This window comes from Pygoscelis adeliae, unplaced genomic scaffold (genome assembly GCF_000699105.1).
Source record: "Pygoscelis adeliae isolate BGI_AS28 unplaced genomic scaffold, ASM69910v1 Scaffold40, whole genome shotgun sequence".
NCBI classification, from domain to species: Eukaryota; Metazoa; Chordata; class Aves; order Sphenisciformes; family Spheniscidae; genus Pygoscelis; species Pygoscelis adeliae.
Genome location: NW_008823953.1, coordinates 601,484 through 620,576, shown reverse-complemented (window position 1 = coordinate 620,576; position 19,093 = coordinate 601,484). Strand labels below are relative to the sequence as shown.

At 39.2% G+C, this 19,093-nt stretch overlaps 2 protein-coding genes across 2 annotated transcripts in view; both read right to left on the bottom strand.

The window, feature by feature from the left end:
• CDK13 (cyclin-dependent kinase 13) overlaps positions 1-2,641 on the bottom strand; it is a 75,407-nt gene extending 72,766 nt beyond the window's left edge. Inside the window, exons 1-2 of the mRNA XM_009321607.1 lie at positions 2,305-2,641; positions 1,727-1,871 (exon numbers count right to left, since the gene is read on the bottom strand). Coding sequence (XP_009319882.1) covers positions 1,727-1,871; positions 2,305-2,641 — 482 coding nt within the window. The remainder of the gene's footprint in view (positions 1-1,726; positions 1,872-2,304) is intronic.
• A 3,871-nt stretch (positions 2,642-6,512) lies between these two features.
• RALA (v-ral simian leukemia viral oncogene homolog A (ras related)) lies at positions 6,513-16,452 on the bottom strand. The gene is made up of 4 exons (XM_009321471.1): positions 16,299-16,452; positions 15,277-15,485; positions 11,490-11,664; positions 6,513-8,480 (listed from the first exon to the last, which is right to left on the bottom strand). The coding sequence occupies exons 1-4, from the start codon at positions 16,410-16,412 to the stop codon at positions 8,358-8,360; spliced, it is 621 nt and encodes a 206-aa protein (XP_009319746.1). The 5' UTR covers positions 16,413-16,452; the 3' UTR covers positions 6,513-8,357.
• Between the last annotated feature and the right edge of the window lie 2,641 nt (positions 16,453-19,093).

The following is a 19,093-nucleotide window of genomic DNA, read 5'->3' as shown; positions in this document are numbered from 1 at the left end:
TACGGTGGTCCATGTTGTAGACAGAGTATTGGGCCAGATTGACCTTTGCTCTGAGGGAGTGCTGTTGTTCTCAGGCCCTTGTGTTCTAGCATGTTTTTCCACAGGAAACAGCTCAGGCATTTCTAAAAATGAGTACAAGGAGAAAACAAAATCCACAGATAATGAACAGGTATTGCTCACCTCAAAAAGATTTGCAACCATTTAGTTGAGGAGCACGTTCTGCTTCACACTGAGGGCTTGATCTTTGATCTCGCTAGTGCCAGAGATGTGGGGTTTTGCCATCCTGTGGAAACCCAGCTCAACTGGATGGACCACACTTCACACTTGCTTTTTGCAAATTTGTGCAGATGGTCAAAGAAATGAAGAACAAAGGCAACTGGCAGAAACAACTAACCTTGTGATTTCTTATTGATGCTTCTTTCCTGATTTTGCTTCAAAAATAATAATCACCTGTGGAAACCCAGCTCAACTGGATGGACCACACTTCACACTTGCTTTTTGCAAATTTGTGCAGATGGTCAAAGAAATGAAGAACAAAGGCAACTGGCAGAAACAACTAACCTTGTGATTTCTTATTGATGCTTCTTTCCTGATTTTGCTTCAAAAATAATAATCAACTGTGGTGTATTTCTGAGTGCAATAGGGATAATCTGGTTGTATTATGGAAGGTTTAAATACTTGTGGTTTTAATCTCCCCTTCCACACAAGAAGATCAAGACCATAAAATCAAAATGAAATACAAGGTAAACGAAAAACATTCCAACATTCTCTTCTGCACTCCATAGTCATACTGATACTCATGTGAGTGGAGGACTATAAATTATAAAACAAGCAAGGTGCTTGCTTTAAGCCATGGTTTCTTCTACCTGCTGACACTGCAGCGAACAGAAGCATTTAATGGACCGACTGCATTGTCCCATTTAGACTTGCGTGTTGCCCTAGTGACGACCACAGCCATTCTTGAAGTAAGATGCAATATGCCCTGATCTCTTTTTGATGCAACAAAGGGAACCAGTATCAGAAGAGCAGCTCCGCAGTAGTCTCTATGGACCGCTGCCCTCCATGTAGGACCGTGTGGGCTCGCTCATTAACACCCGCGCTCTGGGCACCTTATCTATGGATATGGATATGTATCATTCATGAAGTTCTTGGGAAGTCGATGAAAAATATCCATGTTGCATTGCGGATTTTTTGCTTCTGCAAAACCAGAAGTGGTGACACACCCTTATTGTTATCTACTTTGTCTTGCGAATGAAAAAAATTACTCGCCATCTAACAGCACAGGGGCAGCCAAATTGTCCAAGCTTCCTTCATGTCAGATGCAGCGTAAGTCTATCACAAGCAGCTACGGGCATCTAGCACCTACCTCCTCAAGTCAGTTCTGACACTCACAGGAGTTACAACCGCCCACAGCAAAGTGCTATCCATAGACATGATACATCATTTTTAACTGCTCTTTTGACACTTCCCCAGGCTATTTCAGTAGGCATTTTGGCAGTTATCAGACAAAACAGAAGGATTACTGTTTCAGGCTCATTCTTTAGAGATGACTAATATTTAACATATTTGTCTGGCAGCATTTCAGCCAACAGGTCTCCTATTTTGTTGCACTGAAAAAAAACCAAACCAAAACCCTATCATAAGTTTTTCTTCACAAAACAAGCAAAAATCAAAAATAACTATAACAGAAGCATATCAGGTGTGCTGAGCTCAGTTGAAGGCAAACATCAATTCATTACTTTCAGGACAGCAGCCAGTGTCTAAAATATAACACTCGAACTGCTGGTTATCATCGTGCCTCCACTCTTGGCCAGGACATCCACGAGGAACAAGCTCCATCTTACCAGGTCCCCGCCTTCGTGCCTGGGATACTGACAACGAACAAGCCATCATAGCATCAAGCAAGATCAAGAAGGTGGGGAAAAAAGGACAACTTCCAGCCTTCTCCACTCATGAGAAGCATAGGGAGAAGAATAACTCTGCACTACCTTGAGATACCAGATCCTCCTCCAGAACTTCAGCAGAGTAAGAGTGCATGACTCCTCTCATGGCTGCTGTGGTCTGTGGATGAGGCTTCTCGCAACCTGCCTCCAACCTCTTTTTACTCTATGCTCGCAGCACAAGCACAGGAAGCAGCATGAGCAACATCAGTAGCTCACAGGCTGTAATCATTTATTGCCCACCCCCTTTCAGGGAGGACTGAGAGAGCGCTGTGTGAAGAGGAAGGCAGAGGAGTGGAGAAAACGTAGGTCCAACACTACCGCAGGTGCTACCTCACCTGTTACTCAGACAATAAGGAAATACCTGAAAATCGGTACTGATGTTGCCAGGAAGAGGAAACAAAGAGAGGGTGTCTGTCTGGTTTGCAGCTCAGCCCTGTCAGCACCGGGGGCCTCGCTGGCTGTTTGTCCCACCTTGCCTTTGGCAGCAGGAGCGTGCCAGTGCTTTGTTCCCATCCCCGGTGTGCACAGTTTTGGTTCCCGCTCCTTGCCTTAGCTCCCAAAGCATTGCAAAGACCCCCTGAACTTTCGCCTGGGCTCTGGCCACTTCCTGATTTCTCTCTTTGCCCACCGTGTGCTTCCTCAGCTGCCCACAGGTGATGGCTGCTTCCCATCAGGCAGCAGAAATTAGCTTCCCCCATCCTCTCCTTGCTCTCTTGCCATAAATACGGTCAAATCCAAATAGAAATGGACAAGGAGAAAAAATGTGATTGCTACCCTGCTCAATAAGTGAACAGGTATGTATTTCTAAATCAATATTCTAGCATGTCTCCCCCCCCCGCCCCCATTTCCAACTAACAAACTGGTTCCTAAAGAATCTGTAATTAATCTCCAAACACTGCTCGAAGGCATGTATCCACAGGCACCTAGGCACGCCATCCACGATTACCTCAGTAGGTGGATGTAGTTCTGCCTACCCCGGTGGAGCTGCGGCCACCTTCGTAACAGACCTGACTCAGCAGAGGCAGCTTCACCACCTCGCTTTATTAGCAAACAACAGATTTTGTTCCCAGACCTGGCAAGCCCCTTGCTGTTCCCCTGCCTCACCTACCTCCATCTGTAAATGTTGAGATGGGTGGCCATCCTCTGAACTGCTTTGAAATGAGCACTGTGTCATCAGGTTATTATGAGAAAGAGCCAAACTTTTCTTAAAATATCAGGGATTAAGGAAAATGAAGCCTGCAAGTAACTCCTAACCACTTAGGAACTGAGATTTCCGAAACTACGATTTCCAGCATGAGGCATACAAAAATGACTTGAAGCTATAATTCTAACAGGTGATCTGCTACAGGCTTGTTTTCTTCCAAGAAAATTTCCAAAGTTCCCATGGAAACTATGGTTCCCATAGAAAGAACTTTGGTGGAATGTTACTGAACATGTATCCTCCTCCTCGCCTCTGTTTAGCTAAGCGCAAAGGAAACAATGGGGTGATGAAATATTTCCCAGTATTTTGACGCTTTTAAGAGCATTCTGGAGTCTGCTTACCTTTAGCACATAGTTTTAGGTTGGAAACTATCCTTCTCCCTATTCCTTATTTTGCAACACCGTGTCATATTAATAAAGCAGAACATGGGCAAAACCCAAAATATTCTCCTGCATATTGTAGGACAGCGTTACACAAAGTGGAGCACAGACTCAAACAAGCGCTATTGCTGCAGAACTACAGCAGCAATCAGACTGTTATGGGTCTGAGATGCCACTGACACCACTTCTTTCATTCTTCTCTTAGATTTGTGTTACATTATTCAAATCCCAGGGTCTTTCACAATCCCTCACAAGTGTAAATTGTTCCAGAAATTATCTTTGTTTTATGTGCATGAATTATGTCCGCATATAGAGGAGCCCACAGCCAAGCACAGGTACACAGCTGCTTGACGGCAATGACAAAACCAGCAACTTCCATCAAGCAGGAAAATCCAGGATCGCAGTAAAACACCCAACCCTGCTTTGAATAGGAGAGTGGTAGCTAACAGCCTGAAGCAACTGTGGAAAGCGAGAGGAGAACAAAAATCCCGTAAAGAACAGCGTAGCACCGTTATCCACTTTCAGAGTCATGTGTTTCCATGCTATTGGGGTGCAGACAGGACCTCAGTTTTTAACGCTTCAACATAGAGTCCATTGGTAGGGGATGTCCTTGCAGAAGTTGAAAAGCGTAACTGGATGCCATAGTTCAGAATGTAATCACTCAGGTTTTCAGATACTCCCACCTTGACTGCTTTACGGTACATGCCTAGTGTCACGCACAGTCTTACCAGATCAGTAAAGGAAGTCGGCAATTGCCTTGTGTGAGGCAGAATGAGGCATCAGAGTAAAACAGGAGTGCTCAGCCTGCTAACACCGTTACTGGCCCACTGAGTCAGCTGGCTAAATTCTGCCGCTGTTGTGTGCATCCGTAAGATGGAACAGTCTTCTGCAAAACTGGAACTGTCCCACTGAAATCCACAAGCAACAGGTATCACATATGAAGTGCTGTGGGAGTGTTAAATATTACTGAGTGCAGTATTAATCAAGAGGATGGTGGAGGCAAATCAATTTTTCCAACAACTTAAGCTTTGGTATTTTTCCAGTCCGCAGGGAAGAAAAAAAGGTAGGAAAAAAAAGACCCCAGCACACACAAACCAAATTCTATCTTCTGAATATTTTCCCAAAATGGATTGTACCAGCTAGATGGCTGGTTAGATGCAGCCAGGATCTCTGAAAATGAGAAGAGTCTTGGCATCTCTCTGATCCTGGGCAGATCTCAAGTGGAATGCATTTCAGCATTCTTTTGACAATGAAGCATCAACAAAAAATACTCCGGTCTGGTCAATGTATTTAGATCAAAGATTAGCTTACACTCCAGTATTAGCAACATTGGCACCTTTCCTACCATTCAATTTTAGTAACAAGCTGAAGCTCCCACAAAAATATGCAAGGGGAGGTTTCTTTCCTGAGTCATTGCTTCAAAACACACCCAGTCATCTATTTAAGTTAAAAGCACAGCCAAAAATTGGCAAGAGCAAAGCTGGAAAGAAATACAGTTTACACACATGACACTGCATCCACGTCGCCAGAAGAGCCAACACATCTGACAGTAATGGGAGAGAGTTTAGAAATTAGGGTGTGCTATTAGCTTTCCCTATTCAATTCTCAATTGTTGTAGGCTCAATCCTACCTTCTGATCCAGCTCTGGTACAGCTAAATGTAGTATATGCATTCATGTAACACCAGCTGTGTCTCTGCTGCTCTGTGTTTTGCATTGGACTATAATCACGTAGAGACCATCTACCTTCTCAGACTCTGGAACCAGAGAATCATTGCAGAGCTTGGTGTCCGAAAAAGGATCCCAACATTTTCAGTAAGCCCATTTCACATATTAATAGCTAAAATATTTGGCTCCCGCAGGTGAATATAGCTAGCATAAGGCTGAGATATGGAGTGTATTTATCTGCATTATGATTGCCACTGGAATTGCCAGTGGGGTCATTCTGCATGCTACTCTGAGGTTAACGAGGTCTCTATGAATGGGAGAGCACTTCCCGCACACCGCGATGCCGCTTCAGAATAGTGAAAGCAAGCTGCTGGACACTAGTATTGTTAAGCTATTGTATGCTCATCAGGAGGCTACAGAAACTACCAAAGAGACCGCAGATTTCTTCGCCAACATTTTTGAAAGTCAATTGAGTTTTTAAAGCTACAACAAGCTATAGAAAAAATGGAGTTAGCATAAGAATTCAATATTAGTTTCATACATAACAGAAGACTGACCTTTATAGCTTGTTACAAATTAAGGCGTCTCTCTGGTCTGCAGTTCTACAATGCAATGCATTTCACAAAAGGCAGCAACAGTACTGCCGGTGTTAGGCTAACTTGGAGGGAAATACCGTGGAAGGCTTTGATCCTGCCAATGTAAGAAAGTATCTTCAACTTCTTGGAGGAGAAACGGGAAGAAAAGTGCTCTCGGGCACAGAAGCACTCTGAGCAGATAGACCTAGGACTTTCAGACCAGAAGTAGGCTAACCCAAACACTCCTCTATGACGCAAATGCATCATTCAATTTGGATGACTCTCTCAAGATGTACTCAAATCCTATGTACACAATTCAAGCTATAGTCCCTGCAGGTTGTGGAAGCATGCTTATGTTCCCCCTGAGTGTGCTAAAAGAAAATGACTTAGAATGCATTTTTATTTTACCATTATTTAAAACTTACGTAGGTTGTTTGTTTTTTAAATCTCACTTTCCATTCTTACAGAAAAATACTTCTGGAACAAGCTTACCTCAGTTTGTTTGCCTGTTTTCCGATACTCTTTCTTACAGGAAGTAGGGATAAATTAGCTCTGGATAAAAGGTAGCACATGCATAGTCTCAGCTTTTACAAAGTGGCTTTTTATCAGACTAATTAGGTTTAATCTACAATTTTGTTCACACACACAAAAAAGGCTTCTGAATTATTTAGGTTTAACTGCTTGACAGCTGGCATCAGCTATAGCAAAGTTTATCAATAATATAGTTATCAATTAACACCGCACGAGTATTTAAAAAAATGGAAGTTTATTCATCTTTCAATGGCTCAAATAGCAAATAAAATGACAGGATAAGGCATCAGCCAAGACAAGTTTCATGTGTCCAGTGGCTTCATAACACCTCAGTTCCCAGTATACAGGTTCCAAAGCAAAGTCACAACGTTAGTGGTTAGACTCCCTGGCTAAATAGACCCAAATGAGTACACAGTAAGATGAAGACTGGCTTATTTGCCATAGTTACATGAGTAACTTCAATTCTGCACTTGGCAGTCTACTAAATGCACATACAAAATTCCTATTGATAAATATTTAACATGACAAATATAACTTCTAAGACTTGAGTCCCTAAAATGTCTGTTAGCATGAAAGTTAAATATTTGTTATCTAGTTTGCTTGAGCACATTTTAAACTGTCAGTTATAGGCTTACACATGTATAAAAAGTATAACAGTTTGTGGAATTATCTAGCCTGTCTTACCCCAGAGGAGTCCAAAATCCTCAAACATTCTGGTATATTTTTAGTTAAGATGCAGCATACTAACCATGTGCTAGTATTCTTGCTGTTCTGAAGCAACTGAGGCAGCATGTTTTGTTTGGGGATTTTGGATGCACATGGTAAATGTTTCTGTATTGTAAAGCATGTTTGATTGTTTAATATCAACATTAACTAGAAAAAGTAGCTACAGTGTTCCCCATTTGAAACTCAACATAAACTAGACTAAACAGTACCAAACCCGCAAAGAGCTTCAGCATAACACACCACGTTCCCGTAGCTGAGTATTAGGAACACAAAAGAAATTAACTGATGAGACCAGAATTTCCCAGACAACATCTTAACTCAAAACACATTAGCACTACTGAATCAGCTCCACTCCACCCAACTCCAGGGAGTTAAAACCCAAGGAACATCTAGACAAAAAGATCTACTCGCAAAAGGGAAGTTTCAAGGTATCAGCATGTTAAGTTTTAAACAACCATTCCAGGCTTAGATGTGCCATAGGCTTATGATTTCAGTCTCACATGTATTCTGACCTTTTTGTTTTAAGATACCGTATTGTTTACCAAGTTACAGATGACAGAGTATGCTCTGTATTATTCACAATACCAGAGTATGGCACACATTTAAAGAACAGACACTGCTAGCAGACAGCTAGTTAGCAAAATCATTCACATAACTGCACTCCACAGAGAGGGCAGTCTCGCACTGATGCGCAGGGAAAGTCTCCATGCAACAAAGTTGAAAATACACCCTTGATTAAGCAACCTGCTATGTTTAGGTTTTAAAATTAAGGCATATTCAAAATGTTTCAATGTAAAAGATTACATCACTCTTCTAGGTTAATCAGGTAATGCGGAACCACATATAATTTTCCCCAACATAACTGTTCGCATATACATTATTCTTTTCTAATTTGCATAACTCCATGGCGAAACAACTGCATACCGCTTTGTTAGGTATCACGTTCACAATTGTAATTTTCAAGGCAAAAAAAGACAAGATGAATTGACAATTACAGTGATAAAAAAGTATGCTTTACAAGAACCCCAAAGTAATACTTCCCCCCTCTGTTCGCTATTAAAGAAAAGACTGCCTAAGAAACACTACATTCAGAAGAAATGTGAGAAGTAGGCAATTATGAAATGGACTGAACTTTGCTTCTCTTGAAGCCACATCATTATTTTTTTTTTTTCAGTGAATTTGACTTTCAGTGCAGCTCCAATTCATGCTTTTAGTGGTACATTACAATTTCCAACAAGTTAGAGTAATTTCAGTCACTTGAGCCTTCAATGGCATGCTTATAAATTACGGTTTTTATTAGTATGGTCAGGGTAGGAAAGGAACTCAGGGTTTTGATTATAAAATGCAACATCTTTCTCTGATCCTCTTCGCTAGGCTTTTTCTTTTCTTCTTTCCATTCTTTTCTTTGCTGTCTTCCATTTTTCTGGCTCTAATTTCTCTCATTAAATCGAAAAACACCTAAAAAGAGATGTAATAACGTAAATGCAAAAACAGTCACAGACGTATGAGTTAATTTAAGCTTTCACTGATATCCATTTCAATTGGTTAGAATAAAGTCAATTATATGCAACCAGTTCGAGCAAACAAATAATAATCCAACAACTTAAAGGGGGCTTATAAAAAAAGATGGCGGCAAACTTCTTAGCAGGGCCTGTTGCGACAGGACAAGGGGGAACGGCTTTAAACTAGAGGGCGGTAGATTGAGACTAGATCTAAGAAAGAAATTTTTTACGCTGAGGATGGTGAAGCACTGGAACAGGTTTGCCTAGAGAGGTGGTGGATGCCCCATCCCTGGAAACATTCAAGGTCAGGTTGGATGGGGCTCTGAGCAACCTGATCTAGTTGAAGATGTCCCTGCCCATGGCAAGGGGGTTGGACTAGATGACCTTTAGAGGTCCCTTCCAACCCAAACCATTCTATGATTCTATGATTTTAAATCTTTCACTTGTTTTGAAGGCCAAGTTCACATGATGCAATCCTGCATCTTTCATGGCACCATAACATTCCCCTGTCTTCTGATATTTGCTTATGAATCCTGTCAGACAATTTGGTTCCACACGGGTTGAAACAAAGAGTCTCATCACTGGCCAAGACTTTTTAAAATGTATTATCTACATCTTACTGAGGACGCTCGAGGAAATCAGTTTACGTTTTGAGTATTTTCAGTGATGAGCTGTAAAGGCTGAAAAAGTGCAACATCCAATTCTAGAAACATATTAATGGAGCAGTAGCATACACTGAACATTTCATGGTCAGTATGTCCCACGATGCAGGTCTAAACACAAAGTGATGGGGGGGCGGGAAATCAGCATTTCCTTTAAAGCAAAGTTATCAATCATACAACTACATAAAAAATTTTTTAGATCAGGTAATCTTAAAATACATATGAACTTCATTCTCATCAAGCGGTTTAGTAGGAAACAAAAATGACAAAGGTGGAGATACACAAATGACTTGTTTAAGAGAGATCATACTGTCAGTTAAGGCTTTATGATTGGATTGTTTCAAGCTACTTTATTCTTTTGAAAAGCAGATCTTGACTTGACTCACAGGAGGCTACAACAAATAATCATTTAATCTTTATAATTTTATTGTAGCAAATCAGTTGAGCATTTCTAATACTTTTCTCTCTCAGGAGACGTTCTCTAGATCTATGTTAGGGGACTTGATCCATTTCCATGAAACAGACAGTGCAGGGGCTGAAAAGCTCCTCTACAGAGCTCAGTAGGTTTTTATTTGCAATGACACTAATGTCGTATTGACCACAGTAAGACCATCAACCTTCATTACACAGAGTTTGAGGAAAATCAATGTAACTAAGCATTTCCATCAAGAAATAAGATTGCCTTTAGATTTCTAAATGTGCACTAAGTTACTTGCTTGTACTTAAATCTGTGCAAATGCTATGATGGAACTGTCAACTTGCTTAAGCACTGATACTGTACTAGAGTATTTAGCTGCCTGGGGTATGTAACCTTCTGAGAAGATGCTTCGTGGGTTACCTTTACCAAAGCAAGTGGAAGCCAACTGTGTTTCCCCCAACTGAGTAAACCCACTATTCTGGAATTAAGAGAAGCCAGATTTCTTACAGAATAGTAACTTAAGTTCACATAACAAACCTCATAGCTTCAGATGCTCTAAGTAACTAAGAATACCTGGTATTTACTAGTGCCAACAAAGCCTCATTTGTAGACTATCAAAACTTAATTCTATTATGATACATGCTAACCTGGATTCATAATGCCACCAGCTCCAAATAGAAACTTGGAGCTCTGTAGTAGCCTACCATGTGTGTGCAAAAGCTCTTGATTCGAGAGCTGTTAAAATATATATACACACACTTTTTCTTCCAGCTGCTAAAGGATGAAGTAGATTCTGAAGAGCTGGAAATTTCTACATGACTAATAGATGGATGTTAACTGCAATCATGCACCAAAACTAAAATATGTAACAGTTTTTATAATAATAAAAAAAAAATCAAAGCTGTATTCAACAATGAGACTGAGTTCTGCTGCATTAATTGACTTAATTTTCTCTACAGAACAGCATAAAGTTCTTACTGTAGTATCGAACAATCAATTTCTTCAGGAAGACAACTGACAGGAGACAGTCAAGTTTTTTATTGCAAAACAGAACTCACATTACAGCTGTCATGCTGCAATTGACAGCTCATACGTAAGGATTTACATTAGAGAATTTTTCAATCTGTGATCAAGTCTGTCGATAGCTCTGAAAGGAAATGTTGGCACATTGAACTGAACTATTTATTTCTTTTGCCACACATCCGTTACTCTTGCAGTATACAAGGCTGAGAGTTATTCTGAATTCTGTATTCCAAGAAGTCCAGCTATAACTTTAAAAGACAGAAATACTTAGAACTAATCAATAATTCATCTTCTTGGAGAGAAAGATTCTCTGTCTCTTATCTCATGACCTTCTGAACCTGAAAACTCATGAGACACTTCTAGGCTGTTCAAAGCTCAAAAGCGTTCAACCATTCTTCATCAAAGCAACATACAACCAGGCATCTGGTTAGATGAGGGTAGAGGGGGCTCCAATCCCTCCCTTACCTACTTTTGTAAGCTATTTTATTCTGGCTGAGGATCAGACAGCATTCCTCACTGTTCAGAAGCAGATTGTCTTCTAGTTATAGAAAACACAGTAAGAAGTCTAGGCCAAAATAGCTGCCTCGAGAAATTTTTAATGAAATAAGGTCTTGTATAATCTCTTGTATAATGACTCCTTGCAGTTTGGGATGGGATAAACTTGTTATGTCTAACATTTTTACTGTTCTACATGAAGTCACCTAGTCATGCACTCACTCATCACAAGCTAAGGGAGAAAAGTATTTGATTCAAATTTCACAAAAAAGCTAAAATAATGAACATATAGAGTATGACCCATGGAAAAGAGGTATAAAGTAAAAACTGATGGAGAGATTCTTTGTTTTAAGAGGCTAGTTATTACCTTGTCAACATTAGCTCGTGTTTTTGCAGAAGTTTCCACATAGTTAACGTTCCACTGATCAGCTCTGTTTTTTGCTTCCTCTACAGAAACTTGCCTTTTATCTTCCAAATCTGATTTGTTACCAACTAGCAAAAAAGGAACATTCTCATCTTCTTTTACTCTTAAGATCTGCTCCCTGGAGGAAAAAAAAAAAGGAAAAGAAGAATTAAGCATTGCATGGAGTACTATTCTTAGAACACAAAAAGAATTCGGACTAAATACTCGTCCATCTTACAGCAAAAACCCACTTATTCCTTTTATGAAGCTCATGTAACAGTAAAATCTTAAACCTCATTATGACGTTATACAGAATGAAGACAGAGACAACTAGTCCTCCAGGAAGGAAAGAGGTGAGTCAGTAAGAAACTAAAAAAGTAGAACAGGACTGGTTTAGGTGAGAATTTATATTAATGAGTCATTCCTTTTACTAAAGGTGTTACTTGAGAGCCTTTACTGTTGCCTCACCTAGTATTTGTGACTGTCATTTTTAAGCTACAGAAACTTCAGGTTTACACCTGATTTTTTTCCCTAATAAAATGCATGTGCCATTTTTAAAGCTGATAAAATGGTCTACAGCATACCAAGAGAAAAATCTCTTCCTTTCAGGAATCTTTCTGAATTCAACTACATTCAGTCTCTGCAGAAATCTTCATTCAGTTATAAGCCAGGGTTGTACATGCATCAGACTTTTAAGGACAGACCCTTCTGCTGTCTGAACTGCTAGGATGAAGGATTTAAAGTTGTAAATAAAACTCAGTACTACAAATGGTTTGGTACATAAGTCTTCAACACTGAAAAAAATAATCAAAGTTTTCTTCTAATTGGAAATGCATTAAAAGTACCAGGAAGAACACTTTTCCCAGAAGAGGGATATTCTCTATTTTGTCTCAGAAAGGAGTATAAAGTTAGTAGTGAAATGTAGCCCTTTATCACGGAGCAATTTCTGAAAGATTGACAAAAAGCACAAAGAAACAAATTCCTTTTGCTGGCTGAGGTGAAACCTATTGCCAGATTTGAAGTTGAATGGAGAGAAGCTGAAGAGAGTTAATTAATTGATATTCTAAAGGGCCTCAATTCGGTGTACAGCAGGATCCTCCTGCTGTTATAAAAAGCTCTGAATAGCGTGCAGTCTTGTGGAGGAAGTCTACTCACAGGGCTGAGAAACTGCAGATAGCCCCTAAGTTTTTTTTAAACCAACAAATATGTATTTGAGGCAGCTTGTAAGACTACATTCATCTCTGAGGTGTAATTAAAGCAACATTCCTCCTCTCCCTCACAAATATCAGTGCAAATGTTTTAATAGGGTCTGCAGCTATCCAAAAGTAGTTTGAATAGTCAGTGAATTAGGAAGGGTGGTCAGAAAACTCAGTGTGTCACTGCAGTATCTGTGCAAATACGACTTCTGCTAAAAACTAGTAGCTTTCAACACTAATTGTTCAGGTGATGCCAAACAATTTCACCACGTAAAGACTTAATCTAACAGCAATCCAGATGACAATATTCTCCTTTGAGCCCTCTCTGAAGACTAATATCTCCTAAACTAGAAATATGTAATTAATGATATGCCAGCTTGAAATCTAGAACTTAAAAAAATCATTAGAGCCAGACTAATTCTACTCAAAGCAAGACCACATTTTATCAAACTGCCTTTCAAATATTTAAAAGTTTAGCCATTGCAGGTCTGCTTTCTATTGAAAAAAAAATATTACTTGAAGCAACGGCATTTCAGAGCACACCAGGAACACCATCGAAGGCATTGAATAGCAGTAAACAGCTCTCCTGTTGGAGTTCTGCCATTCCAGCAGAGCAAAATTCCATGGAAACAATCAAACATGCAAATTCTTCTTGTCATTTTCTTTCATATCTGTCTCTTAAGTAGTATTCCCTCAGGCTGCTCAACAATGCCAAAGGTATTTTAATTGTACCTTCAAGAGATACAGGTTACTTGTACACAGAGCAGAAAGAATGTAAGATTTCTGAGTTACATTTTAGCATTTAGGCTTCTACAGTTTCAAAGGCAACTTGAAAGGCACTTTCAGATTCGGATTGGGGAGAGTTTTAATCTCTTAATTGAAGGGATTTTTTCTTCCATTTTTGCTGTTTCAGCATGCATATTGTCAACACTCACCTTTGCTGGAAAAGTAGGACTTCCTCTAGAACCATAGAAGATCATCTAATTGGAAGCATTAACAGGATTTTAACCAGATTTGAATGGGTCATTTTGCACTCTAGAGGAGCTCAACTATACTAAATTGTCCTCCAGGATTGACAATACCTTGCATAAGCCTGCAAACCAATCAAGGCCTACCTCTCCCTCCCTCTCAAAATAAACACACACACACAGACAGACAAATTAAAAAAAACCAAAACAAAACACCAGAAGAGGAAACACTCATTTTCTCCCCTCTCCATACCTCTTCCTCCTCCCTCAGAGATATTAAATGTATTCTGATACTTAGTGCTAATTAAGTTGAACTGTGACAGCATCTCCAAGAAGCCTTATTTCAGTGGGATGCAGATAATTTCTTTTTATATTTGTTTCCTTACTTCTATCTCAAAGGTTTTCTCCTCTCCTATTTCGCTATACTTTGAACTGGTAAAAATTTTTTTTCTGGTCTCTTTTGTCTTTTTTTTAATACAGGGATGAGTGATTTAAATAGGTTTTATCTCTCAACCAAAATTAAACACCTTTAATATACTGCTACCTGTTTAATAGTCTCTTACCATTATAAGGGTTTTAATATGCTGCATGCCTGAAAAGCATCTTAAAAACCCCTATCCTGTTAAATCTTTACTACACCAGAAAGATCCAGTCCCAGATTTTGTTTTTACCACATTGCTCCCTATTAAGTAAAATACTGACTTTGATGGGAAGGGTGAATGCTATGCAGAACTTTTGTCTTGTAAATTAAAAAAATTACATCAGTAACTTTTACAGAGAAAAATTCCATCCAAGCAAAACTGAAGGGACACATTTACAGCAGGCCTTTATACAAAATGCATAGCTACCACAGAGTATTCAAAGATACTTCTCATCGCTGTTGTTCATAAAATCATCTTTAAGAGGTAGAAAGATTTGTTGTTGGTACTATGCATTTCACTCTCCCAGAATACAATGCGCATACTTCACATTGCCTACGACTTTGCAGACAGACATCACCAGATGTGGTTCTTCTGCACAGTTTTCAACTGGAATCCGGTCACGTCGTCTTCATAAGCATGAATTATCCTAGCATAAGACAGCTGGACACGCTACAGCTGCCCTTTTGTTCCAGGTGGTGTTTCACAGGTTAAGAGAAACACAAAATAATCCTCTATATGAAGCAAAACCTAAAAAAGACAACTCTGGGGAGTGTGCAGTATCGCACATACATTACATGCAACCATACAGTATATAAGCAATTTTTCTCAGATCCATTACTTTGGATAGCAGTATGCCTACTCACAAATACTGCTTCTTAGCTCAAGTGTCAAGGAACACTGATTTACAAAGGGCAGAAGCCTTCTGAACGTTGCTATTTATCTGCTCTGTGGCAGTAGCCTTTTTGGTATTCAGAAACACAGCAGCGAAGATATCTGAAGTGGTACAGATAGCAAAGGCATGGCTAGGCACCTGTTCAAAACATTATGTGACTACAGTAAGAGCTGTCATCTAATCTGGACTATCATAAGGATACTACAAAACAAAAAAAAATCACTTGTAGTTATCTCACTGTAATTAGAATAATTATCTTGCTTTGTAACTTACCTGAAGTCTGCAGTTGCTGCAAAGGATTCCAGCTCTGTAATAGAGAAGACGCAAAGAAAGCCTTCTCCACTTCGGAAGTAGTTGTCTCTAATTGCAGCATAGTCCTCCTGCCCTGCTGTGTCCAATATATCAATTTGGACTTCTTCCCCATCCAGAACCACCTTTTTCCTATAGCTGTCTGCTTTGGTGGGCTCATAATCTTCAACAAACTAGAAAGAAAACCTTCATGGTATAAAATCATGCCTGTACAAGGCAAATGCTTCTATTTGCATATAAGGATATAACAAACATCTTTTATGGTTACAGTAACTAGTAAGTAAACATATATATTTAGGCTATGTGAAGTACTCAAATGATTCATAGCTGAAGCAGGTTCTCCATCAGCCCCAAGTTTATAGGTTTTTGCTTTCTTCAGCCATTACAAGGACATTTTAGCGGTAACTGCAAAACATCAATGTCTGTGCACTACCCAAGCCTCTGCTTCTGGTCAAGCACAACATCTGGCTGTGTTCCATTATGCTGTCAGGCAGTCCTGACTTTGAATATATTTAGTAGCAATTTTTAAAGAACACTGAAGCCATAACTTCTGCCTTTTAATAAAAAAGAATGACTTTCACTGAAAAAAAAGGAAATAAGGAACAGATTTTCTTTCTTCTCTTCAACAGCAGCATAAAAACCATGGAAAAAATTGGTCATCATTTCAGGCATCATGCAACTCACTTAAGTGAAGCAGCTTTGAGCTACAACACCGAAATGAGTTCTAACAGGTCTAGTGAACAAAATATAATATAACAGAGCATTTAATTGTTTAGAAGTCTGAAAAAAATGCCAAATTATACCTTCACAGGTATCTCTAGAGGGTAAATCACTAATCTAAAAAAAATTTTTGTTCAATTTAATCGCTGACTTTCATACCGTATCATATACATTTAGACCTTTTCAGAAATAACTGTGCTAATGAATGCTTAAATAACACTATGTAGCAGACATCTCCTGAGATAATTTTTAGTGCAGATTCTTACCTCATCATACATAAACTGTAGTGTTAAAGCAGATTTTCCTACACCACCGCTTCCCACCATGATGACTTTGTGTAAAGCCAATGAATTCTGTCCTTTAGGCTTATTTGCTGCCATCTTTGGATCGCAAATTCACAGGTGTAAAATGAAAAAATCTAGAAGAAAAATATTGCTTCATTAGTTTTCTTTTCCTTCTCCCACATGCACTGTTTGAAGCGGATTTGTTTTAAATCCCTGCATATCTAAGGACTTAATTTCAGTTCTGCTATCTTCAGTGAAAGCTATCTGCTTTTTCACTGGAAACCATTCCATGGATTATACCGAGCTCATCTTCTGTAGCATGTGCACAGAAAGCCTTCACCATTTGGAAAGGGCACAAGTGGGTTCACAGCATCCAAGAGCATTTAAGGGAAAAGATTTACATTTTGGTATTTAGTGTTTTCTTTTAGAGACACAGTATTTGTCAAGAATTCTTGTTAGTTTACTAAGCAAGAATTGAAAAAGGAAGCCACAGTGAGTCAACACCTTACAAGAAAACATTAGATATGACAGCTGTAAGGGAAAGAAAACAGACATTTGAAGGAATTTCCAGCTTAAATAGCAAGTATCAAGACACAGCAGCAGCAGCAAGGATTAGCTAGTGTACTTTTTCAGAGAAAAGCAAGCAAACGTGTCACTTAAAACCTAAAAATACCCAGTTTCAGTAAGTCAATCAGGAACTGAAAGAAGCTAGTTTACGCAGAGTGGAAAGATTCAACTTGCCCTCCTAGGCTACAAATGCCGTTAGTCTGTATATTTGGCATAGTTGTCTCAGTCCCACAACTGCTTGCTCAAATACAAATCTCCGCACCTCGCCAATACCAAAGGGCTCTATGACAGTTAATTCACATACAGTCTAATGTGTGTGCACATATACAAAAAGTAACAACCCCATTAGCTTCATTAGCTTTTTTTAAAAAAAAAACATGTTTAGTTTTAGCAGATCTCCAACTACTATCTTCCCACAGCTTCGTTTCATTCCCTATCTATCCCAACAGTAATATTACAGTATTTGTGTTATATGAAGGCAGAATATTTTGTCTGCTTGCACAGTTCTTAAGAGATGGGAAAGTCACTGCACAGTGACAGAATGTACCCTCCTCCAGAGATTTAAGGTCAAAACAAGCTCTGATGTCCAAAAAACAGTGACATCTACATTACAGAAGATGTAAACACAAGACACATCTCTAGTGGCAACTAAGAACCAAATGTAACTTAGATTTTGTTAATTAGAAAGCTCAAAAAGAGCACATTCAGGTGGCAGCACAGTTTAGTTATATACAGAACTATCAGATAATAATACAGCGTAGTAACAAGACACCATTACCTCATCACCTTTACCCGTCATGATCATTTGACAATCTCACACTAAAATTACATCCTCCTGCATAATGAATTGCCTTTGTGTGCAGCTTAATCAGAATGTGAAACATGACAATTTTATCAAAACTTATATCAAAATCCCTAGTTGAGGACATGCACTAAGGTTTTGTTAGCAGTGAGGCAGTTAAGTGTAAAAGCATGCTGACTGAAGCTTCATTAGAGATTAAGCCAATCCTTCCTGGAATTAAAAAATAAATAAAAAGGTGTACTGGTTTTGGCTGAGATAGAGTTAATTTTCTTCAGAATAGTTCGTATAGTGCCATGTTTTGGATTTGCGATGAAAACAGTGATGATAACTCACAGATGTTTTAGCTATTACTGAACAGTGCTTACACAGTGTCAAGGCCTTTTCTGGTTCTCACGCTGCCCTGCCAGCGAGTAAGCTGGGGTGGGCAAGCAGTTGGGAGGGACACAGCTGGGAGGGACACAGCTGGGACAGCTTACCAAAGGGATATCCCGTGCCATAGCTTAGCAATAAAAGCTGGCAGGGAAGTTTGCCGGGGCTGCTGTTGCTCAGGGGACTGGCTGGGCATTGGTCAGCTAGTGGCAAGCAATTTTTTTTTTTCCCTTTCTTTTTTTTTTTTTTTTTTTTTTTTAACTTATTAAATTGTCATTATCTCAACCCAGGAGTTTTCTTATTTTTACCCTTCCAATTCTGCCCCCCATCCCACTGGCAGGGGGGGAAGTGAGCAAGCAGCTGTGTGGTGCTTAGCTGCCTACCAAGGTTAACCCACAACCTATGTGAGAAACTCTCTGGATCACATCAGTACCACTACCCATTCTACTATCAAAGAATTCTGAAAATGCAATTGAAAATTAAGTCACTTAAATTGTTTTCATCAGAAAGATTATCTAAGTGAAATAAGCATGAGTAAGCTGCTGTACTAATTATAGGGATATAGCAGAGAAAACTAACATTATGTTACAAGTTCTTTTAAAAAGGAGATGATGAGAACAAAAAAACATTTCAGTTTTGGCCATCGTAGCTTAAAAAGAACCATTGCTTTCTTTTTACTCAAGAGGGAGTATGAGAACATGAAAATAGCTCCAAGCCATGTGTACATTTTCAACCTACTATGCTGCATGTTGAACTGCTCCACATTGTTTTGTCTTTGCACTTTTCTCTTAAAAGGAAAAACGTATCCTGAAAGTCATGCTTGCTTGTTTTTAGTGTGTATTTCAGACAAGTAATATAAAGAAAATTCCTCTGAATTCCAGTCAACAACTGACAACAGCTCAGTTTGCCAAGTTTAGATTACAATACATACTCTCAGAAGCACAGAAACTGAAGCACTAGTACACCTGGATATGGCCTATACTAACCTTACTAAGCAACAAAACAGACTATTCTTTTATAAACACTTCAAAACTGGAAG